We start from the raw sequence: 21,861 nt of genomic DNA, 5'->3' as shown, positions 1-21,861 counted from the left end.
CCTGTATATTATGTTATTAAATGTTTAAGGTACACCACTGGTTAATACTTTGTTATAATGCACTACCTGTCACCGTCCAAATACACAGCCACACGTTGGGCTCGCCAAATTGTTATGATATGTGAATCCGATGCAAGAAAACTACAAGTTGCTCTTATTTACCGGCTAGCTTTATGAAGATAAAAATAATTTTTTTTTTAAGTTGATTAATTTGTAATATTGTTAAATTTAGAAATGCTTTTAATAAAAATTATTGAACGCCTGAAAATAAAAAAAAAATTTGACAAACATTTATTTTACTCACCTTGTATTCTCTAAATCTGTATTTTGAATTTAAAATTTTTTTTACTTTTCTTAGAACATGCAGACTCTTAACTCAAGCGAGTTCTGTGACCTGTACTGCTTGATAAAGCTATATAAAATTATATAAAGCAAAAATCACCACACAAGAAGTTTTATTTTTAATGTACTGTGCAATTATTCACAAGTGATCAATTAAATATTACACAACGATATCTTGTATAATATATAAAAAAAATTATTTAAGATTCTTCCAATAAATAAGCCAATACTTAACCGTTTAATACTAATATGAATGGATTTAGATTTATGACGTAATACAATATTGAAGTAAGTATATGAAATTAGTGTTTATTCTACTCACCTTGTATTCTCTAAATCTGTATTTTGAATTTAAATTTTTTTTTTATTTGTCTTAGAACATGCAGACTCTTAACTCAAGCGAGTTCTGTGACCTGTACTGCTTGATAAAGCTATATAAAATTATATAAAGCAAAAATCACCACACAAGAAGTTTTATTTTTAATGTACTGTGCAATTATTCACAAGTGATCAATTAAATATTACACAACGATATCTTGTATAATATATATAAAAAAAATTATTTAAGATTCTTCCAATAAATAAGCCAATACTTAACCGTTTAATACTAATATGAATGGATTTAGATTTATGACGTAATACAATATTGAAGTAAGTATATGAAATTAGTGTTTTGTGAAGTTGCAACAAGAAATACTTGATCTAAGATCTAATACGTGTTTGTTTGTCAAAGTATTTATAACCTCACTTACTATCTTTTTAGAGCGAAAACAAAGGTTTATAATCCTTCAATTTTTTTAGTTTAACTGTTTTGTTTAATGATTTTAGTAAGCAAAAGAAACGGTGAATTATATTTGGTTAATATTACAAAAGCGATAATAAAATTTTTGTGAACTTGACTTCAAATTATTTTGTTTTTTAACACAAAGATGATTTAGGATGATATAGGCTGTTTAAAAAAAAAAAGGTAAGATTATTTCTAAAGAAATTTCAAAACTTGCGTTTAACTTTATTAAAGTTCACTTTCGTCTTTCAGATAATCCCTTCTCTAAAAATTTTATGGAAATCTTCAATAACAAAGATTGCATCTTTCAGTGACGTCTTCTAATGGATTAGGGCCGCAAAACTATCAGAATTATCTCTCCAATGGTTGAGAAATATTTATAAGTACCCAAAATGAATTTTAAATGATCTTCAGTCAAAAATAAACACCAAACGGTCTCTTTATTCAGCGAGAATTCAAATGAGTGGAAAAACTCACCTTTCTGGTAGCTGTGGACCTCTTTATGATGACTGCTAACAATTCCCTTATCGGAAAATATACTGTTAATCTGCAGGCTTTGCTAAAATTTAATCAGAAACGATGGTTTCTTATCGGCAAGGTAATTTGAATATACTTTGTTATAATTCAGGACTTTTTTAAGGTTTTTTAAAATACTTTTGAAAAATTGTGACTGCTGAAAAAAATCAAAAATTTTCTGCCCCTTCGTAACTATTGATTTTCTATCTTTTATTTTTCATTGCTTACCAGATCTCCAAGCATTTTGACAATGTTTTTTAAGATCTGACAGGATTTTTGTATATTTTTGACATTTATGATTAAAATAAAAATATTTTAAATTTTCATAAATTGTTAAATCTTGAGAATTATATTGACTTTTGAAATGAATTGAAACAAATACTAGAGAATTTAAGCATTCTTTTGACATATAATTTCTACAACAAATGATAATTTAAATATTAAAATTTTTACTAACAAATTTGACATACACCAATTTTAACATGAATTAGTTGCTTTTATTTTGCTTTTATTTAATTTTAAAGCTATCTGAAAGCATTTTTGATATTGAATCACTGAGAATTGTCTTCAGATTACCTGTCCATTAAAGATTATATCATTCTGAACTCTTATTTATGAGATATATCCTATTTCACCTCCTAACACGTTTTATTTTCCGAGCTCTATCCATGTTAACTGTATGTTTACTAACAAATTGAAACTTCTTACTTTGTGAATAAATGACTTAAATATTTTATCTGTTTTAGGACTGTTGAAGATTCTATTGACTTGTATATATTAGAATTTGGATTATAATAAAAATTGTAATTAATTAATAAATACAAATTTATGGTTTTTATTTCCACTCGATCCGAAGTGGTTTGATATTTGCTTTTTGTATCTTTATGTTGTGGCTATATTGGCTTATTCTGTAAGTATCTCTTACATAAATAATATAATATATATATAACGAACAATAACTTAAGTTTAAATCATAATCAATTTCATGATCAACAATTGTTTTTGGTTTAATTTTTTTTTATATATTTTTTTTTTTATTGAAAAGTGTTTATCAACCAACTATAACTCAGTGGCTATAATAACTCACGTATTAAAAGAATCTTATTTCTATTATGCTAAATTTGTTTATAATAAACCAACTGGTTTTAATTATAATAATAATAAAATTATTTTGAAAACATTAATTAAATCTGGTGATACAATATAGTCCTTATTGGTTTGTTACATTATGTCTGTGAATTCTGCTTATTTTTGCTTTTAGTTTCTTTCTTATTGTTGAATCTAGTTTCAACTATTAAATTAACAACAATAATACAATTGTTTGAGTTAAATATATATGTGGTATATTCAATATTGTCATTTTGTTTTATGTTCATACTATTCATAAAAAAAAAACTGTTTAGGAGCTTTAATTTCATAACAATATATATATATATATATATATATATATATATATATATATATATATATATTCTGTCTGTCTGTTTGTCTGTAAAGAAAACCCCAGCCCGGCATTACATTATATATCTGTTGTTATTGGTCAGACTGGAGCATGTGCTATGTTAAGTGAAAGGGGAGGGGTTAATGATAATACTAAGATAAAAAAATAAATAAGGTGACTATCAAAAGAGCAGTAATCTTCAGTATTAATGAACATATGACATAAGTGATATCACATAACAGTATGGATAATAATAGAGACACTATAAGGTAAATTTGCTTTATTTCCGTGAAGACAGCCTCTGACTAAGTACAAAATAAACAACTGATCAAATCCTAACATACGATATAGCAAATTAAAGAGGAGGATATAAGAATATGTTATGATATAAAAACAAACAAGGCGACTGCCAAAAGGGCACTACACAGTATCTTCATTATTAATGATTGTATAGCAACATATGACATATCATAGGGCACTATGGATAAAAATAGATATACTATCAGACAAATTTTGATTTATTGACTTAAAGACGGCCGCTGGCTGAGTACAAAATAAACAAGTGATTGAATACTAACATGCGACAGCAAATTATAGAGGCGGAAATAACGACTATATTAAGATAGAAAAAATTAATCAGTTTTTTGTTGTTACCACCCGTGGAGAAACATTAATGACTATTAAACCCAAGTCTGTTTGTTACTAAATGGCGAACACAATACTATAGATTATTTGTAGTGTACTGTTTTGTGCGTCTTAAAATGTTTTATTTTGCAGTTTTCATTTTTCATATTCATTTATATCAAAATAAATCTGCATGGAATATTTTTGGTGTGACAAAACAAAAGCATTTTAGTAGTACATCATACACTCTAGAATCCTGATGCATTGGAATCAGGCCACATTCTAGTATCTACATAAAAGAAAAACAAAAAATCACAAAATCAGATAAAACTTCAAAAAAATAAAATACTTAATCAGTTGAAGTAAATTTGAATTTCAATTGAGAAATGCTAATTTCTTCACATTTTTTGGCTTAAATCTATTCCTGTGCAGAAACTAGGTAGGTACCTGACCGGCTTTAGAAAAAATTTACTGACTTGACACAGACATAGGAGTTACAGATCAATATTTTTTGGTCAGTTTCGCCAAAGTAGAGTACACTCTATGCCTTCCTCATTTTCCACAATTTTAAAGTATTTTCACTGTTCCTCTTCTTTATGAAGCTTCTGTATCTCCATCAACAAAGATACTTTAACACAAATCATTGTGTTGACATTATTAAAACCTTTCTTTTTAATGTGGATCTAAATATGTAGTTTTTGTTACTATGTTATTAAAATCAATTCTATCGAATCTGAAGTTCATACCATGTATTAGTGTTTCCTTGAAAATGGATATGCTGGAACTGTTTATACATATTTCTTGTAGATATTCTCTTCAGCTGGTGACTAAAGGTATAAAGGCCTTAAATAATGATACTTAAGTGTTTGTTCCAAAGGCCATAATTCAAATTTTATTTGATAAATGAACCAAGTTATTGGGACTCATATCAGATATGAGTCCCAAATATTAGTCCCGCATATTATCAAAAAATTTAATTTTTATTAAATTTTGGGGAATAGGTATTTAGACCATAATAATTACATAAAAGTGTAAATGATCTGGATGAAATAGACAACCCAACTATCATCTATTATAATTTTTTACTCTGATCAATATTATGGAAGTGAGTTAATATGTATATTGTGATTACATACTTTAATCAACTAATATAGATGCATATGCATATATATTCATTGCTTTTAGTATGGGGCACTTGCTGGGTAGGATTCAATTACTTTTAATCTCAATAAGTACATAAGTATCCCAACTCTGGTTCTCATCTGTATCATCTCTTAATTTATATTTAAATGGGAATAAGCCACAATTAAAGGTTAAAATATGTTTATTGACGTTTCAATTTCCACTTCGGAAATTGTTCTCAAAATACAAACATTAGTAAATTAAACAAATTTTGTTTTTTGTTACTTAGTGAATAATTCTTCTAATAATTTAAGTTGGTGTTTATTGAAGGTAAACTAAATGCACGATCAAATACTTACCATGTCAAGATAGTATTATGAGGTTTTTTTCCTGGTTTTTCCCTCATAATTTACTATGGAATCACTAACAGGAGAATTTTACTGTCATCATGGCATGTATTTGTCTTTTTAAAGACGAATTACATGTTATGATCTTTTCTGACGGATATTCTCAAGTTAAAGTTGATTTCATGTAATCGAATGAACTATCTTATAAGTAAAGTCGTCCCAGGAACGCAACTCAACAATATTGGCAATATCATTTTAAAGTCGTCTACTTTAAAATGTATAAGGTATGTCTGAATTGTCAATATAGATGAGTCAGTTAAAATTAAATTATTAGAAGAATTTTTCACTAAGTAACAAAAAACAAAATTTGTTTAATTTACTAATGTTTGTATTTTGAGAACGATTTCCGAAGTGGAAATTGAAACGTCAATAAACGTATTTTAACCTTTAATTGTGGCTTATTCCCATTTAAATATAAATTAATTTAAAATGCCACAAGAAAATAGCTTCAGAACAATATGTATCATCTCTTGTCCTTGCATAGCTCTGGCTTTTTAAATACATATTTTAAAAGGAAAATACTTAAAAATGTATAGTATATAAGTACTTATATAAAAGTGTACTTGAAAACCTAAGTTGATAATAAACTTTCTCAACATATAATTAATTTGTTTTCATGTTATTGAATTAATCATTTATTTACTTACTTTCTTCATTTGTTGTTTGCTTCTCTTCAAATAATGTAAATTTATATTCATCTTGTTCTACTTCAGTTTTTACCGGAAATTCCTTCAAGTCTAAATAATCAATTGCCTCGTAAGGGGTTTCTGTCTTGAGTTCTTCTTTAATTTCAATTTTGCAGGCATCCAAAAGACCAACACACTTGTCATTGTATTTAGTAGTGTCATCTACTTTTATTTTATATGTTTCCTCACTAGCTTCTTGTTTTATTTCCATATTTGATTTTTATCAATTTTAGTTTTATGTTCACATCCAAAAAGGAAAATCAAATGCAGTACATATTAATACTTAAAAGCAGCTTCTTTTAGCTTTATACTGTGGTATAAATAAATTTTAAGCGGAAACCTTTTCCCATCACTTCACATCAGAGATAAGTATTAATCACTCCTAATAATTCCTTTGTTTACTTTCTTTACTTCACATTATACCACCACATTATTTAAAGCAATGTACCTACCTATCTGCCTCTAATCTGTGTTTATATTCATTGATATTTTATATAGTCATATTCTAACTCGATGGGTAGAGCAAGTAGGGACTAGATTAGGGAGTTTATGCATATTCCTATTCCAGACGTGTTATGGCGTTGACGCTTTTGTTTGGCACTTTTGCTTTTAGACTCGTTAATGGAGGTAATATTTATACCTTTGGCACTAGTATAGTAAGACGGTACGATGTCTACAGAGATGAAATTTATATCAATATTCTGCTTATAGTCAGAGAAGAGAATAACCGAAGACTCGGTTGTTCTCTGTTATAGCACAGCACAGAATACTAATCTAATCACAACAAGAAGCGAAAGCTTTAAGCTTTGTCCTTTGTCGGAACTTATAGCCATGTGGCCTTATAGTGTTGGAGAAAAAGTAACTATTCGTTACAAAGTATTCGTTACTTCAGAGTACCCGAAGTAACGAATACATAATACATATATATTATCCTCAAACCAAAAACCAAATCGTTACTTTGATTACTTTATGTACCGATTACCCACACACCGTAGGTGATCTGTGCGATTATTACCGACTTACTACCGATACTGAAATAACGTATGAATAACGAGTAGTATTAGTATATACGTTGATTGAATCAACGGTATATACGAGAGAAGGACAGTTCAAATTGGTTCAAATGGGCGATTTGGTCAGTGTTGTGACTGCATAATCAAACGATCAAACCGTGGCCGTCGGCTTTCGGCTTATCATAAATGATGTAGTTAGGGCAGTGTTCCCAAACTTAAAAAAATAAAATCGGTAGAATTTGTTAAAAAAATCGGTAGATTGTGGTGTAAAATCGGTAGATTTTTTAAAATATACTATTTTGTTTAAATTTCATAATGTTTTGCAATTCGTTTATTTAAGAAAAAATAAAATATGTTTATTCATCTAAATCTAATAAAATAAAAAAATGAGAACCGAGATACTAAACTTAAAACGAGAAGGTTGGCACTGCTGGCACGTTGGCACTTGGCTGGCAGTAACATCCAACAGTAACGAAGTGGGAAATACGAAGTTGTCACATTTATATTGGGTACATATACTACATAAATATTAAGGTCTGGATTCTACTAAGTAGACGAGAGAAAAAAAAAGAGGACTTAAAAAACTTTATTTGTTATGTTTATTTTAAACCATATAATATAATCTCAAACTAAATGAAATATTGAAATAGACACCTGCTACTTGTTTCACCTAGGTTTGAATCACTTTCAGAACTTGACGACATAACTATTAAATTATTGTTACGCGTACAATAAAAAATTACGCTACTAATACAATAACACGACGTTACGAGTTACGACTTCACAAACCTCAACTCAATTCAACAAACAAACTACCGAGTTTTTATGTGAGGTGCACTCAGAAGCTTAGATTAACTATGCGTTGTTCCGTTCCTAACTTGACAAATTCCCAGAACCAAGCGGTCGGGATCACAATGGATTTGGATTCATTTATTGCATTATTAGCTTTTATGACATCGTGTACTTTGTAAAGTACCGCTTAGGTATCATTTAAGAATAAATTTTTGAATGTTTTCACACGTTTTCGTGAATACACATAAATGCTCAATGCAAATTACACGTATCGGAAGAAAAATTGTTTTGTCTCTTACATATTTCTTCTCAAATTTAAGAATAAGTAAAAATTTCTATCTGAATATAAAAATCGGTAGAATTTAAGCCTGTGTCGGTAGATCGGTAGAAATACGTCGAAATCGGTAGATCTACCGATTTATCGGTAGGTTTGGGAACACTGAGTTAGGGGGAAGTGGGAAAGGAGTACGAACCATCGAGCAAAAAGACAAAAGAGGGAGAGGTAATCTAATCGTTATGAAAAGGAGACCAAAAAAGTGGCCTCTGATGGCGGACATATCCGGAAATGCGAATGCGCAAATTTAAATTTCATGACACTTCACAATAATCATACAATGTGAAACAATTGTTAAAAAACTTCAATTCAAATACAAATAATCCTTCATGTGACAGTTGGGACAACATCAGCAATAACATAACCTAACTAAATTTGATTTCTTAAACAAGGAAAGAGCCTCTCTTTTCTTTTTTAATGTGGCCTCTCAAGATGGCACTTCCTGTCGTAGTAGTAAAATAAAAAATATACACATAACTATAACCTACCGATTATTATATGCAAAATTTACTTATCAAACAATATAATAATATGAAAATAAGACACAAATTAGTTCAAACGCAAAACACAATAAATATCGACTTCAGACGACTTTACACCGGCAAGACAGAAAGCTTGTATAAAAACAAAAGTTCAACAATAATATCGGTTATCAATGGTGACTATTGCAAATTGCAAGTTATGAGATAATAAATATATTTTAAAGTATCTTAATACTGACTGAGTCATGTATTTTATAATAGAAAAATAATTTTGATATATGCTTATATATGTGTCTTTATACAAATGGTGTTTAGTTACTATTTATTTATACTGTATAGTATATAGTATATAGTAGTTATTTGCCATTGTATATCTGGTTTTGTACCTTTTTCAAAGTACGCTGTGCAATTGCTTGTTGCAATAGTGACAATGAAGATAAAATCTTTAGGTTTCATACATTTCCTAAAGATAGCGTGACCAGAAAACTGTGGATTATATCTTGTTGTAGATAGGATAATTTTAATTGTAATACTGCAAGAATTTGTTATACACATTTTAAAACTGAAGATTACCAAAGAAATCTACAACAGGAACTTTTAAATTACGTTTCTAAAAAGGGTCTAAAACTCAAACCTGAGGCAGTACCTAGTCCCCATGGTACAATGAATACACAAGGTATGATACATAATGTTCCAAAATCGGTTCGCTTTCGCGCATGACGTAGTCAAGATCGCTTATTCCTGCAACATTTGAATGTAGTTGTATAGGAAAGACTTTTAATTTTAAGTTTTTTTATATAATTTGGCTAATTAAATTATAGTAATTATAAAGAGATGATAAAATTATGTTATTATAATATTTATCCTTTATAAAACATAGATATCCTTTATAAGACAAGTTTTAATTATCTTTTATTACACGTAGGTACAGGTTAATTAACTTATACTACAGAGTTCGATATTTCAGATGTTTAAAAAGATACAGAAAAGTGGTAATGGAGGTACACAAAATTTGTACGTATATATACCTACTGAACTAAACACAAAATCAAAATAAATAATGACAAAGTCAACTTTATTTATATCGAATGAGCTAGCTGGCCATCGAATATGAGTGTAGTGAGGGCACACAATATTGCACAACATTTAAAATGACATTTTTGTAATATTCACACATAAAATTATCTTGGTATTGTTTATAATAATGATAACATTGTATATTTTAATAATGATAACATGATTTAACAAAGAAAATATGTTATTTTGGAAGATGCTAAATTGATTTTCTCCGAAACAGTTCTTATTGCAAATTGCATAGCAGGCTGAGGCTAATTTCTTACTTAACAAATCGATATGAAAAAACCATTAAGTTTTCATGACTAATAATTAATAAAAATAAAGATTTAGACTTACGTCGTTGACCTAGAAGTAGTAAGAAGCTGCTCAACATACTTTTTGGACTCTCTGTGTCCGCCTCCTTGTACGCGTTTCTTTTGGTTGGTTAAAAGGGTAGCCGATGTTGATTTAGGCAAATAAAGACTAGGTACTGCCTCAGGTTTGAGTTTTAGACCCTTTTTAGAAACGTTATTTAAAAGTTCCTGTTGTAGATTTCTTTGGTAATCTTCAGTTTTAAAATGTGTATAACAAATTCTTGCAGTATTACAATTAAAATTATCCTATCTACAACAAGATATAATCCACAGTTTTCTGGTCACGCTATCTTTAGGAAATGTATGAAACCTAAAGATTTTATCTTCATTGTCACTATTGCAACAAGCAATTGCACAGCGTACTTTGAAAAAGGTACAAAACCAGATATACAATGGCAAATAAAAACTTTCAGTTTTACAAAAAAATACTATACAGTATAAATAAATAGTAACTAAACACCATTTGTATAAAGACACATATATCTAAATTATTTTTCTATTATAAAATAGATGACTCAGTCAGTATTGAGATAATTTAAAATATATTTATTATCTCATAACTTGCAATTTGCAATAGTCACCATTGATAACCGATATTATTGTTGAACTTTTGTTTTTATTCAAGCTTTCTGTCTTGCCGGTGTAAAGTCGTCTGAAGTCGATATTTATTGTGTTTTGCGTTTGAACTAATTTGTGTCTTATTTTCATATTATTATATTGTTTGATAAGTAAATTTTGCATATAATAATCGGTAGGTTATAGTAATGTGTATATTTTTTATTTTACTAAATTTCATTATAACTCATCTAAAATATTATATTGAATTGTAAAACAGATTTTTCTCTATTGTATTCTATTTTGTTTTTATTTCAGTAAAACTGCTTGGAAGTGAGTGACAGTGAATTAGAATAACCAAATCTACTACTATTTACCTATTCACAGTATTTCCTCTGCAGAAAATTTTTAAATTTCAAGGGATTTGCATACAAAAAGAGTACTTATATTATTAGTATATGTATGAAAACAAAAATATTTTGCCTGAATCTCTAGGAGAAGTAAAGGTTTTACGCTACTGAAAATATATTTTTTATTCAATTATAACCAAAACAAAACATTTAAAAAAAAATAGATCACTTTTTAACCATAATTTCAAAATTAATGTGTACGTTAAGCTGTAATAATGGGTTCGAGGTGGTTCAGGCGATCTTAACTACGTCACACTTCTGGGCCAGCTGTCAAATGTCATGCGCAATATCATACCTTGTGTATTCATTGTACCATGCATTGTACCATGCTTCCTGTCTATCAATATTTTTGCCCCCACTACCTTTACATTCCCTCTTTTGTCTTTTTACTCGATGGTACCATGATACTATGACATGGTACAATGAATACACAAGGTATGATATTGCGCATGACATTTGACAGCTGGCCCAGGAGTGTGACGTAGTTAAGATCGCCTGAACAACCTCGAACCCATTATTACAGCTTAACGTACACATTAATTTTGAAATTATGGTTAAAAAGTGATCTAATTTTTTTTTAAATGTTTTGTTTTGGTTATAATTGAATAAAAAATATATTTTCAGTAGCGTAAAACCTTTACTTCTCCTAGAGATTCAGGCGAAATATTTATTTTTGTTTTCATACATATACTAATAATATAAGTACTCTTTTTGTATGCAAATCCCTTGAAATTTAAAAATTTTCTGCAGAGGAAATACTGTGAATAGGTAAATAGTAGTAGATTTGCTTATTCTGATTCACTGTCGCTTACTTCCAAGCAGTTTTACTGAAATAAAAACAAAATAGAGTACAATAGAGAAAAATCTGTTTTACAATTCAATATGGTATTTTAGATGAGTTATAATGAAATTTAGTAAAATAAAAAATATACACATTACTATAACCTACCGATTACTATATGCACAATTTACTTATCAAACAATATAATAATATGAAAATAAGACACAAATTAGTTCAAACGCAAAACACAATAAATATCGACTTCAGACGACTTTACACCGGCAAGACAGAAAGCTTGTATAAAAACAAAAGTTCAACAATAATATCGGTTATCAATGGTGACTATTGCAAATTGCAAGTTATGAGATAATAAATATATTTTAAAGTAACTCAATACTGACTGAGTCATGTATTTTATAATAGAAAAATAATTTAGATTTATGCTTATATATGTGTCTTTATACAAATGGTGTTTAGTTACTATTTATTTATACTGTATAGTATTTTTTTGTAAAACTGAAAGTTTTTATTTGCCATTGTATATCTGGTTTTGTACCTTTTTCAAAGTACGCTGTGCAATTGCTTGTTGCAATAGTGACAATGAAGATAAAATCTTTAGGTTTCATACTTTTCCTAAAGATAGTGTGACCAGAAAACTGTGGATTATATCTTGTTGTAGATAGGATAATTTTAATTGTAATACTGCAAGAATTTGTTATACCATTTTAAAAATGAAGATTACAAAGAAATCTACAACAGGAACTTTTAAATTACGTTTCTAAAAAGGGTCTAAAACTCAAACCTGAGGCAGTACCTAGTCTTTATTTGCCTAAATCAACATCGGCTACCCTTTTAACCAACCAAAAGAAACGCGTACAAGGAGGCGGACACAGAGAGTCCAAAAAGTATGTTGAGCAGCTTCTTACTACTTCTAGGTCAACGACGTAAGTCTAAATCTTTATTTTTATTAATTATTAGTCATGAAACCTTAAATGGTTTTTTCATATCGATTTGTTAAGTAAGAAACTAGCCTCAGCCTGCTATGCAATTTGCAATAAGAACTGTTTCGGAGGAAATCAATTTAGCATCTTCCAAAATAACATATTTTTCTTTGTTAAATCATGTTATCATTATTAAAATATACAATGTTATCATTATTATAAACAATACTAAGATAATTTTAGGTGTGAATATTACAAAAATGTCATTTTAAATGTTGTGCAATATTGTGTGCCCTCACTACACTCATATTCGATGGCCAGCTAGCTCATTCGATATAAATAAAGTTGACTTTCTCATTATTTATTTTGATTTTGTGTTTAGTTCAGTAGGTATATATACGTACAAATTTAATGTACCTCCATTACCACTTTTCTGTATCTTTTTAAACATCTGAAATATCGAACTCTGGAGTATAAGTTAATTAACCTGTATCTACGTGTAATAAAAGATAATTAAAACTTGTCTTATAAAGGATATCTATGTTTTATAAAGGATAAATATTATAATAACATAATTTTATCATCTCTTTATAACTACTATAATTAAATTAGCCAAATTATATAAAAAAACTTAAAATTAAAAGTCTTTCCTATACAACTACATTCAAATGTTGCGGGAATAAGCGTTCTTGACTACGTCATGCGCGAAAGCGAACCGATTTTGGAACATTATGTATCATACCTTGTGTATTTATTGTACCATGATACTATGACTATGACTACATCGAGTTAGAATCTATGCAAGGTTAGTAGATGTTAAGTTAGTCTACTAACCTTGGAAGCTATGAGCATATTAACGTGTGTATCACGATACACAGACTACCGGTATGTTCTTGCGCATGAAAGGCGAACGCGTGACGTCATATGGGAACCTAATTTTCATTCGGCAATGCTAAATCAAGCGGTAATATTGTTCGAATTTTAAAATTATGTACCTATCATTGCTTTTTAAATAAGAAATTGTATTTTATATTCTTTTTACTGCCATTTTCCAATATGCATTTTATTTAAACATGAATTTCCATTGAAAATTAAAGATTTTATCTTTTGTCCAATATACATTACTAAGATCTGCTTTCTCTTACTTTTATATTAACTTTTTATTTATTTAATTACTTTAATTAATTATTTAATTAATTATCTAAGTGTCGCAAATCATACATAAAAAAAATAATCTCAGGGTGGCATTTTATTATACAAAAAAAAAATCAGCTTAGGTTATACTTATCTTTTCTCGTGGCTTCCAGTATCTCTTAGTTGTTTCTTATCAGAATAAAATAGGAAAAGGAAATAAATAGAAATAACATAAATAAACAAATACAAATATTTTTATTATCAAAAGAAATAATATGAAAGCATAACTACACATATATTCTCTTTAAAAATTTGTTTATAAATAAATAACACCTTTATATTAAAGTTTATAAATTCAACAGAAGTTTTGTTAGAATGACCTTATTTTGTAGATACAATTTTTAGATTTTTTCGTTTATTTTATTATATTATTATTTTAACTGTACTAACAATTTTTCAAATTAATTTTTATCTTCTCTCCGACAAGCATTTATCCACTCTTTTAATAAATCTTCATTTGCACGAAATCTGTAGTATTTCACATCCGTACCTTTTGTATTTTTGTTTGAATTTTTACAAGTAGCCACAGCACAGCCCGGCATTATAGTCTCGGTTTTAATAAACTACTAACTAACTTAAGGTAAAAATACAAAGTATTAGATAAGTACTAATAAACAACAATTTGTAACTAAAATAATCCAGATTTAATCACTTTCAACGCCACCAAGTACGAATTAATGTATCGAAACTCCAAACAAGGAGCAAATAAATTTTAGGTTCCCGCGTGACGTAGCTGCGCGGCTGAACCGAAATTTAACGACGAAAATCGGCATACCGTTTAGTCTGTGTATCGTGGTGTGTATTAAAAACGGCGTAGGTAGGCGTGGCTAACTGTGATATCAATATGGCGGTGGGATCATGGCCGGACTCAATAATATTAAAACTACTATAAAAATATGACTAGTTATTCAGAAGATTTAGTCATAATCTACAAAGTGCAATACATTTTTAATAAACTATGATTTATTTATCCCGAGGTAAACACTAAAAACACGATATATTAGACATAAAGATAAATTAATACAGTCAAATACTATTAATTTATTCTCTGAAGTACGGGCCATTACTTTGTTTACATTTTTGTATACTAACCTGTAGAACGTTATTCCTGAAGATTTTTTATTAACATTGCTTCTGCCACTGCAACTACGTTGAGAACAAGAAACCATTATTATGCACTATCACAATATATTATTACAGTTTCTATAAAAGTATTATAAAACTAAAAATATTCGAAAAACGACAAAAGTAAACAAACATATACGATCTGTCAAAAGTGTCAAAACAATATGGCCGAAGTGAGGTCGTTTTTAGTCACGTGATGCCATCTCCATAGATTCTAACTCGATGTATGACTAACAAGATAGGATCTTCCCGTAGCCCAAAATCGGTCGTGTTTGCGCATGCCGTCATTGGAGAGTAGAATTTGAATTCTTGTTAAAGTTAAATGGGATTTTTATGCATTCTGTGATGAAATTATTCAATTAGCAAAATAATAATATTAAATAAAGGTTTCATAATTACAATAATCGTACACAAAAGGATATCTCCAAACTATTTATTAAAGATTATTTATTGACACATACAAAAAACTGACATTACGAACGCGCAACTCTCCAATTACGTCACGACTTATGCGCAATATCTTATCTTCTTAATCATAGTATCATGGATGGTACGAACGGAGCAATTTATTTAACTTATGCATCTACGTGTAATCAATATCGATGCCATTGATTTGCAAGCTGTCTTTTTTTTGTTTTTTTTACAACAAAATCTTTATTTTTAATATATTAAATTTTTAATTTTAAAACTTAAAAAGGTACGATATTTACAATATTCAAAGAATTAAAAATAGGTTTGTTCCAAAACTACGTAAAAAAGTAACATAACTTTTTATTATACTGTTTTCGTGTCCAAAAATTTACGAAGCATTTTTAAAAAATTTCAAAATTTTTCAACCAAAAATTTAATTTTCTCAGAACTTTTCATCAAACTTTTTAAATAATTTTGACTTCTGTCCTTTAATTTGCAAGATTTTCATTCCATCAGGGTACTTTCCCGTTGAAATTCCTCACAGCGCTTGAAGACAGTTATCTTTAAGCGCTGACATGACAATGAAATTGTACGGCGGCCACATCTACGTTCAATGTATACCTTATCGTCCCTTTAATCTTACCCAACTCTTACCTAAACAATATTCCAGGTCTGTTTGACATGCTTCCCAATTTGTTTTTTACCAACCAGTCTTCTGTGTTAAGGTCTTGATTTTGCCTCTTTAGACGAGTCCTGATAGTTTCTTATTCAAGTATTTTTCGGGGATACGGGTGAGGACCATGGGGCGCTTGTGCATGTTATTTGGAACAATTATATAAAAGTTTACTCCCTCCCAAGGGCCCGCAATAGTTTTCACCACGTCGTCACTTCACATTCACACAGTCGTCCATTTTTTTTATACTCGTTAACACAGTTCACCCACCGGGTCCCTGTGGTTCCATAAAAATGTTTTATGGAACTGCAGAAGTTCATTTTGACCTCAGATAGGAGCCTCATCAAGTGCTTGCTCCAGGTTAATGATCAAATTAGCTTGAGTAGGATCTAGTTGAGTATCAGGATGGTGTCTGTGTGCTACCACCATTCTGAATACTTTTGTCAGGGTGCTTTATGACCTAGTCTGCTCGTTAGAGCACCTTGGTTTCTTGGCAACTCTGTTACGGCGGGGGGATGGTATTCTCCCGAAGTCTCTTTTTATCATCGGGTGTTGCTGATTTGGATTTCTTAGTATTTGCTATGGTATATGTCCAAGCAGACTTTTTTTGCCTTTTTCTTATCTTCCTTTGTTGAGCTCTAGTGAGGCGTTATTTAAGACTTACTTATTTATTTTTTAATTAAAAAATCCGAAATTATACTTCACAATTTCGAATTTTCAAATTTTAAAAAATAATTCTTTGGTGTATGTGCTAAAAAGCAATTCTAGCGTACTAACAAGATCAGGAATTGTTTTTTGATCGAAACACCTTACAATTTTTTGAGCTTTATCTCCCGGCGATTGACTTTTAATTAATTTTATTTATAGTTTATAAGAAGAGAGTTTCAATTATATTATTTGTAGATTTGTACATATTTCAATTAAAAATTTGAATCATATTTTTTCTAAAAAGATTCATTTATTAAAAGTAAAAATATTATTTTCTTTAAAAAATTTTATAAAACGCAAAAATTTAATCCTATTCTACGACCACGCGGCATCTACATATAAAAATATCTAAAGTTGCATTTGTTGTCCCACTCTTTCATATTTTAGAAGCAATAATAGCGCTGACACGGTCGCTCCCTAGTGGTACTAAAATCTTGATCCACCTGTCACTGTCATTCTGTTCTTTTTCATAACGTGCGATCAACCTTTGCCGACGCTCAAAAATAACAGTCAAACATCCTTCTTTATTGTACAAAATATCGATATTTGAAAAAAATGTTTAACGTACCTAATTTATGAACAAATTTTGAATTTGGAAGGTCAATAGAAAAATTTTGGAATTTATATTGGGCAAAAATATTTTTTAAACATAAAATATAATTTTTTTCTTTTAAAGGAAGGACAAAAGCCATAATTATACAAAAAATGATGTATTAAGGGTGCTTTACACAATATGTAAAGTTTTACAGTTTTTAATTAAACTTTCTAAAATGAATTTTTAGATGTTGCGGAATATATTAAAACTAATAGGATATAGTTTAGATTTCATTTATTCACTGAGGGTTATCTCTTAGTTTACCTCATAGATGGCCCTTCAAATTTGAACAAAGTACAAATTAAAAATGCTTACATTTTATTAGAGATAAAACCAAAAAATAATTATAAATCTTCAAAAATTATATCATCTGATCGTTCTGGATTTTCCTTCATTGCAACAGTCCCGGTCTGATAGAGTTTGTCGGACATCATGTTTCTTAACATTTTGTTGTCAGGTTTAAAATTTACGCAGTCTTTTTCTAAATGGATTTGCTGCGATGATAACATAAATATGTCTATTTAGCGTATCTGTTATCATTCGATTTCTTGATTTTGTTTTAATCAAATTTACTTTTGAAAATTGTCTTTCACAATTGGCATTGAAATCAATTGGAATGTGGCAGTGAAAGAACACTCAAAACAAAATTAAATAAATCGGGGAATATAAATTCGCCGCTAAAGTCAGTTACTTGACGTAAGTTAGAAAAAAAAAAACATATATTTCTATAGATTCTGGTAGATCCTCGAAATTACTTCATTTTCTCCACTGATCATCAATTTTTTGAAATTGGCTAGTATTTTGGAGGTCACAAATTTGAGGTAGAGATTTCATTAACGGCAAAAGTGTAGTTCCAGTTCCTTTTTTGATATTATTTATATTTAAAATGGAAAGTTGACTTAAGACATGATCTTCTAAGTTATAACGCTTCTGAATCTGCAGACAAGCAGTAATTAAAAAGTTACGACAGCGTTCAAGAAAATCTAGTTTTGTCGCCTGTTCTACAGAGTCAACATTGTTAAGAACTCCAATGCCCAGATACATGTTTGTAATCAGGAGAAAGTGTGTGTTATCAGTTGGATTAATTTTACCAATGGGTGTCCTACTTATATACCGTAGAATGGAGTGACTTTGATAGAACATGAATATTTTGTTTCAAGAGAGTATGCAGCCTAAATGTTTCATCCGTTATGATGGTTGTCTGAACTTAATTTCAGTGCATATTTTGATTAACTGTAGCGAAAGGCGTTTGTGGCGAATATCAAAAGTACACTCTTATAAATGCACTGTTGAGGTTTTTGTTTTAATTTGAAGATTTTAGATTGTGTAACTAAATTTAAACATACAGCTCTCACCATACAATTTCAGGTAATTTTGTGTATGTTGCCTTAATTTATGTTTAACTGTCAATATTTTAAAATATTTAACCTAAGTTATTTCCGTGACTACTTCATGAAATTACATGATTTCTTCTCCGGGGTCACTTTGATACATTTTTCGGGGTGACTTTGATATTTTATTTCTTTTTATAGTTTTGTTAATGAAACTTCAAACGGTTAATTAATTTCAGGTTTTCATCATTATCTATATGAAAAGCCAAAATGCCGCGACTTTATAAATAAAATTTGGGATCAAGAAGTTACAAGAACTTCTCTGACAAAACTCTTGATGCTCTGCTTCAAATAGTAAACGGAAACTTGTCTGTTAAAGCCGTTTTAGATAGATTCAAAATTCCGTATGGTACTTTATATAATAAATACAAAGGGAAGCATGGGAAGAAACCGGGGGGCCAAACTGCGTTGTCGGCGCTGGAGGAAAAATCAGTCGTATCCTGCATTGTCAAATGTGCCGATTGGGGATTTCCATTATCCACGTTGGATGTTAGACGTTAACTTTTCACTAAGAGTATTTAGAAAGAACTAGAAGAATTATTTCTAAATTTAAAAACAGAGATTGGGAACACGAGAGGCTCTTTTTGCTTTAAATGTGTTAACGCAACGATGCAGAGACATGAATGTGGATGTATATGCATGTTTTATTGACTATCGTTTTTTGACTGCGTTAACCATCAAAAGATGATCGAAATTCTGAGAACAACTGGAGTTGACGAACAAGACTTGCGAATTATCTCAGAACTATACTGGCACAAAACGGCAATAATTGAAATAGAGCATACAACATCCGAAGACATACAGATCTGACGAGGAGTGAGACAGGGTTGCGTCTTATCACCGCTACTCTTTTATTTGTATTCGGAGTCTATATTCAGAGAAGCATTAGACGAGATCCAAGGCGGAATTAAGATTAACGGAATCAGCATAGACAACATCAGATATGCTGATGATACCGTCTTAATAGCAAGCAACGCACAAGAACTACAAAATATAATAAATGCGGTAGTTCATCACAGCGAAATGTTCCATTTACATCTAAACGTTTCCAAAACTAAAACTTTAGTATTTTCAAAGACACCAATAAACGTACAGGTGCATACCAAGGGTCAAATAATAGAACAGGTAAATTCCATAAAATATTTGGGAACAAATATCAATAGTCAGTGTAATCCAAAGAAAGAAATCCTATCAAGAATCGAACAAGCAAGGAAAACATTCATGAGCATGAAAACATTTTTTACAAGATCAGACCTTAGTCTACAGCTTAGAATCCGAATGATCAGATGTTACGTTTTTTCTGTCTTACTGTATGGCTATGAAAGTTGGACAATGGTCTCTGAAATAGAAAAAAGAATAGATACCTTTGAGATGTATGTATACAGACGAATGTTGAGGATTCCATGGGTACAAAGAGTTACTAATGTTAAGGTACTTCGTCGCATGTGTAAACAAAAAGAATTACTAAGAATAATCAAAGAGAGGAAAATGCAATACTTGGGTCATGTGTTGAGAGGCGAAAGATATGAATTACTTCAAGTTATACTGGAAGGAAAAGTACAGGGCAAAAGATCAGTAGGAAGACGCCAGAACTCGTGGCTGAAAGACCTGAGGAGATGGTTCGACCACTCATCCGTAGAGATCTTTCGCGCAGCAGTTTCCAAAACTACAATTGCCATTTGGATCGCTAACCTTCGAAAGGAGACGGCGCAATGAGAAGAAGAAGTCAGCAAATCTCTGAACGACTTGCGTCCAACATTACTAGAGGTCGGGCAGGTGTCACAAAAGAAACGATAAAAACATATTTCAACAATTTAAGAACAACTCTCTTAAATTGCCCTCCATATCACGTTTTCAATTATGATGAAACCAACGTTAGTAATGATCCGGGGAAAAGAAGATTGCTATATAGAAGAGGGACCAAATACCCAGAGCAAATCACTAATCATAGTAAAGCTGCCACATCAATAATGATGTGCAGTGCTGCTGATGGCACATTACTCCCTCCTTATATAATATATCGCAGCGAACATGTGGAATGCGTGGACATTAGGGGATCCACATGGCTCTCCTTGTTGTAGTAGTGGATGTTGCGCAAGAGGAGCTAGATATAACTGAACAAAAAATGGGTGGATGGAGGTAACTTGTTTTACAGACTGGATTGAGACCATATTATTACCACACGCAAGACGGCTGGAAGGTAAAAAAGTTATGATCGGTGACAACTTGGCGTCTCACTTTTCAGATCATGTATTACAACTGTGTGAATTGCACAATATTGAATTTGCGTGCCTTCCCAGTAATTCAACACACATATGCCAGCCTTTGGATGTATCCTTTTTTAAACCCATGAAAGTTTCTTAGCGAAAGATTTTGACGGAATTTAAATTGCGACACCCAGTTTAGAAGAATGGGTTCGAGGCTTGTGGCATGGTTTCTTTCGATCCAAATAAAGTCTTGAGTAAAATTGCACCAATCAACCATGATGTGGATTATGTAGAACCTCTTATTAACGACAGCCTCACAGACTATTTGATAAATAAGAAGTCCGAGATAAAAGTTACTAAACGTCGAAGTAAAAAAAACTTAATATCCAACCCGGTAAAAGTGTAAGTTGACATGTAACGGCGGATGACAGCGAATTAAACAGCTATACCAGTGAAAGCGAAAATGAAAATGAAGATTCTGTGGAGAACCAATCATATGAAGATGAGATGAATACAAAACCATATCTTGCTGAATTGAATGTTGGAACTTATGTGATTGTAAAAATTATGTCAGGTAAACGAAAATGTATAAATTACGTATATGCTGGAACGATACAAGAGAAATTACCTTTTGACGAATACGAACTCATTGGACTTAAATCACTGGATGAAACCCATAAACATTTTAAAGTTGTTGAGAACGACGTTCCTAATGCTCCTTTCGCTGATAACGTATGGTCCTAAAGTTTTGGGAAAAATTTCACCTGGTCTGATTGAGAAGCAAAATGCATTTAACAAAGAAGGCCATGGAATTGAAATGTCATCAGTTATTGACATTTAATAAACAAAGCAGAATATTTTGGTTTGTGCTCTGCAAAATGTCTTATAAAATTGATA

At 30.3% G+C, this 21,861-nt stretch overlaps 1 protein-coding gene across 1 annotated transcript in view; it reads right to left on the bottom strand.

Annotated features, from left to right (window-relative positions):
* Positions 1-7,016, bottom strand: part of LOC140444332 (uncharacterized) — a 97,289-nt gene extending 90,273 nt beyond the window's left edge. Inside the window, exon 1 of the mRNA XM_072536083.1 lies at positions 5,884-7,016. Within this exon, the coding sequence (XP_072392184.1) occupies positions 5,884-6,133 (250 nt within the window). The 5' untranslated portion in view covers positions 6,134-7,016. The remainder of the gene's footprint in view (positions 1-5,883) is intronic.
* Between the last annotated feature and the right edge of the window lie 14,845 nt (positions 7,017-21,861).

Source organism: Diabrotica undecimpunctata, chromosome 6 (assembly GCF_040954645.1).
Source record: "Diabrotica undecimpunctata isolate CICGRU chromosome 6, icDiaUnde3, whole genome shotgun sequence".
NCBI lineage: Eukaryota > Metazoa > Arthropoda > Insecta > Coleoptera > Chrysomelidae > Diabrotica > Diabrotica undecimpunctata.
Note: the sequence above shows the minus strand (reverse complement) of the source record. Positions and strands in the feature narration are given on the sequence as shown.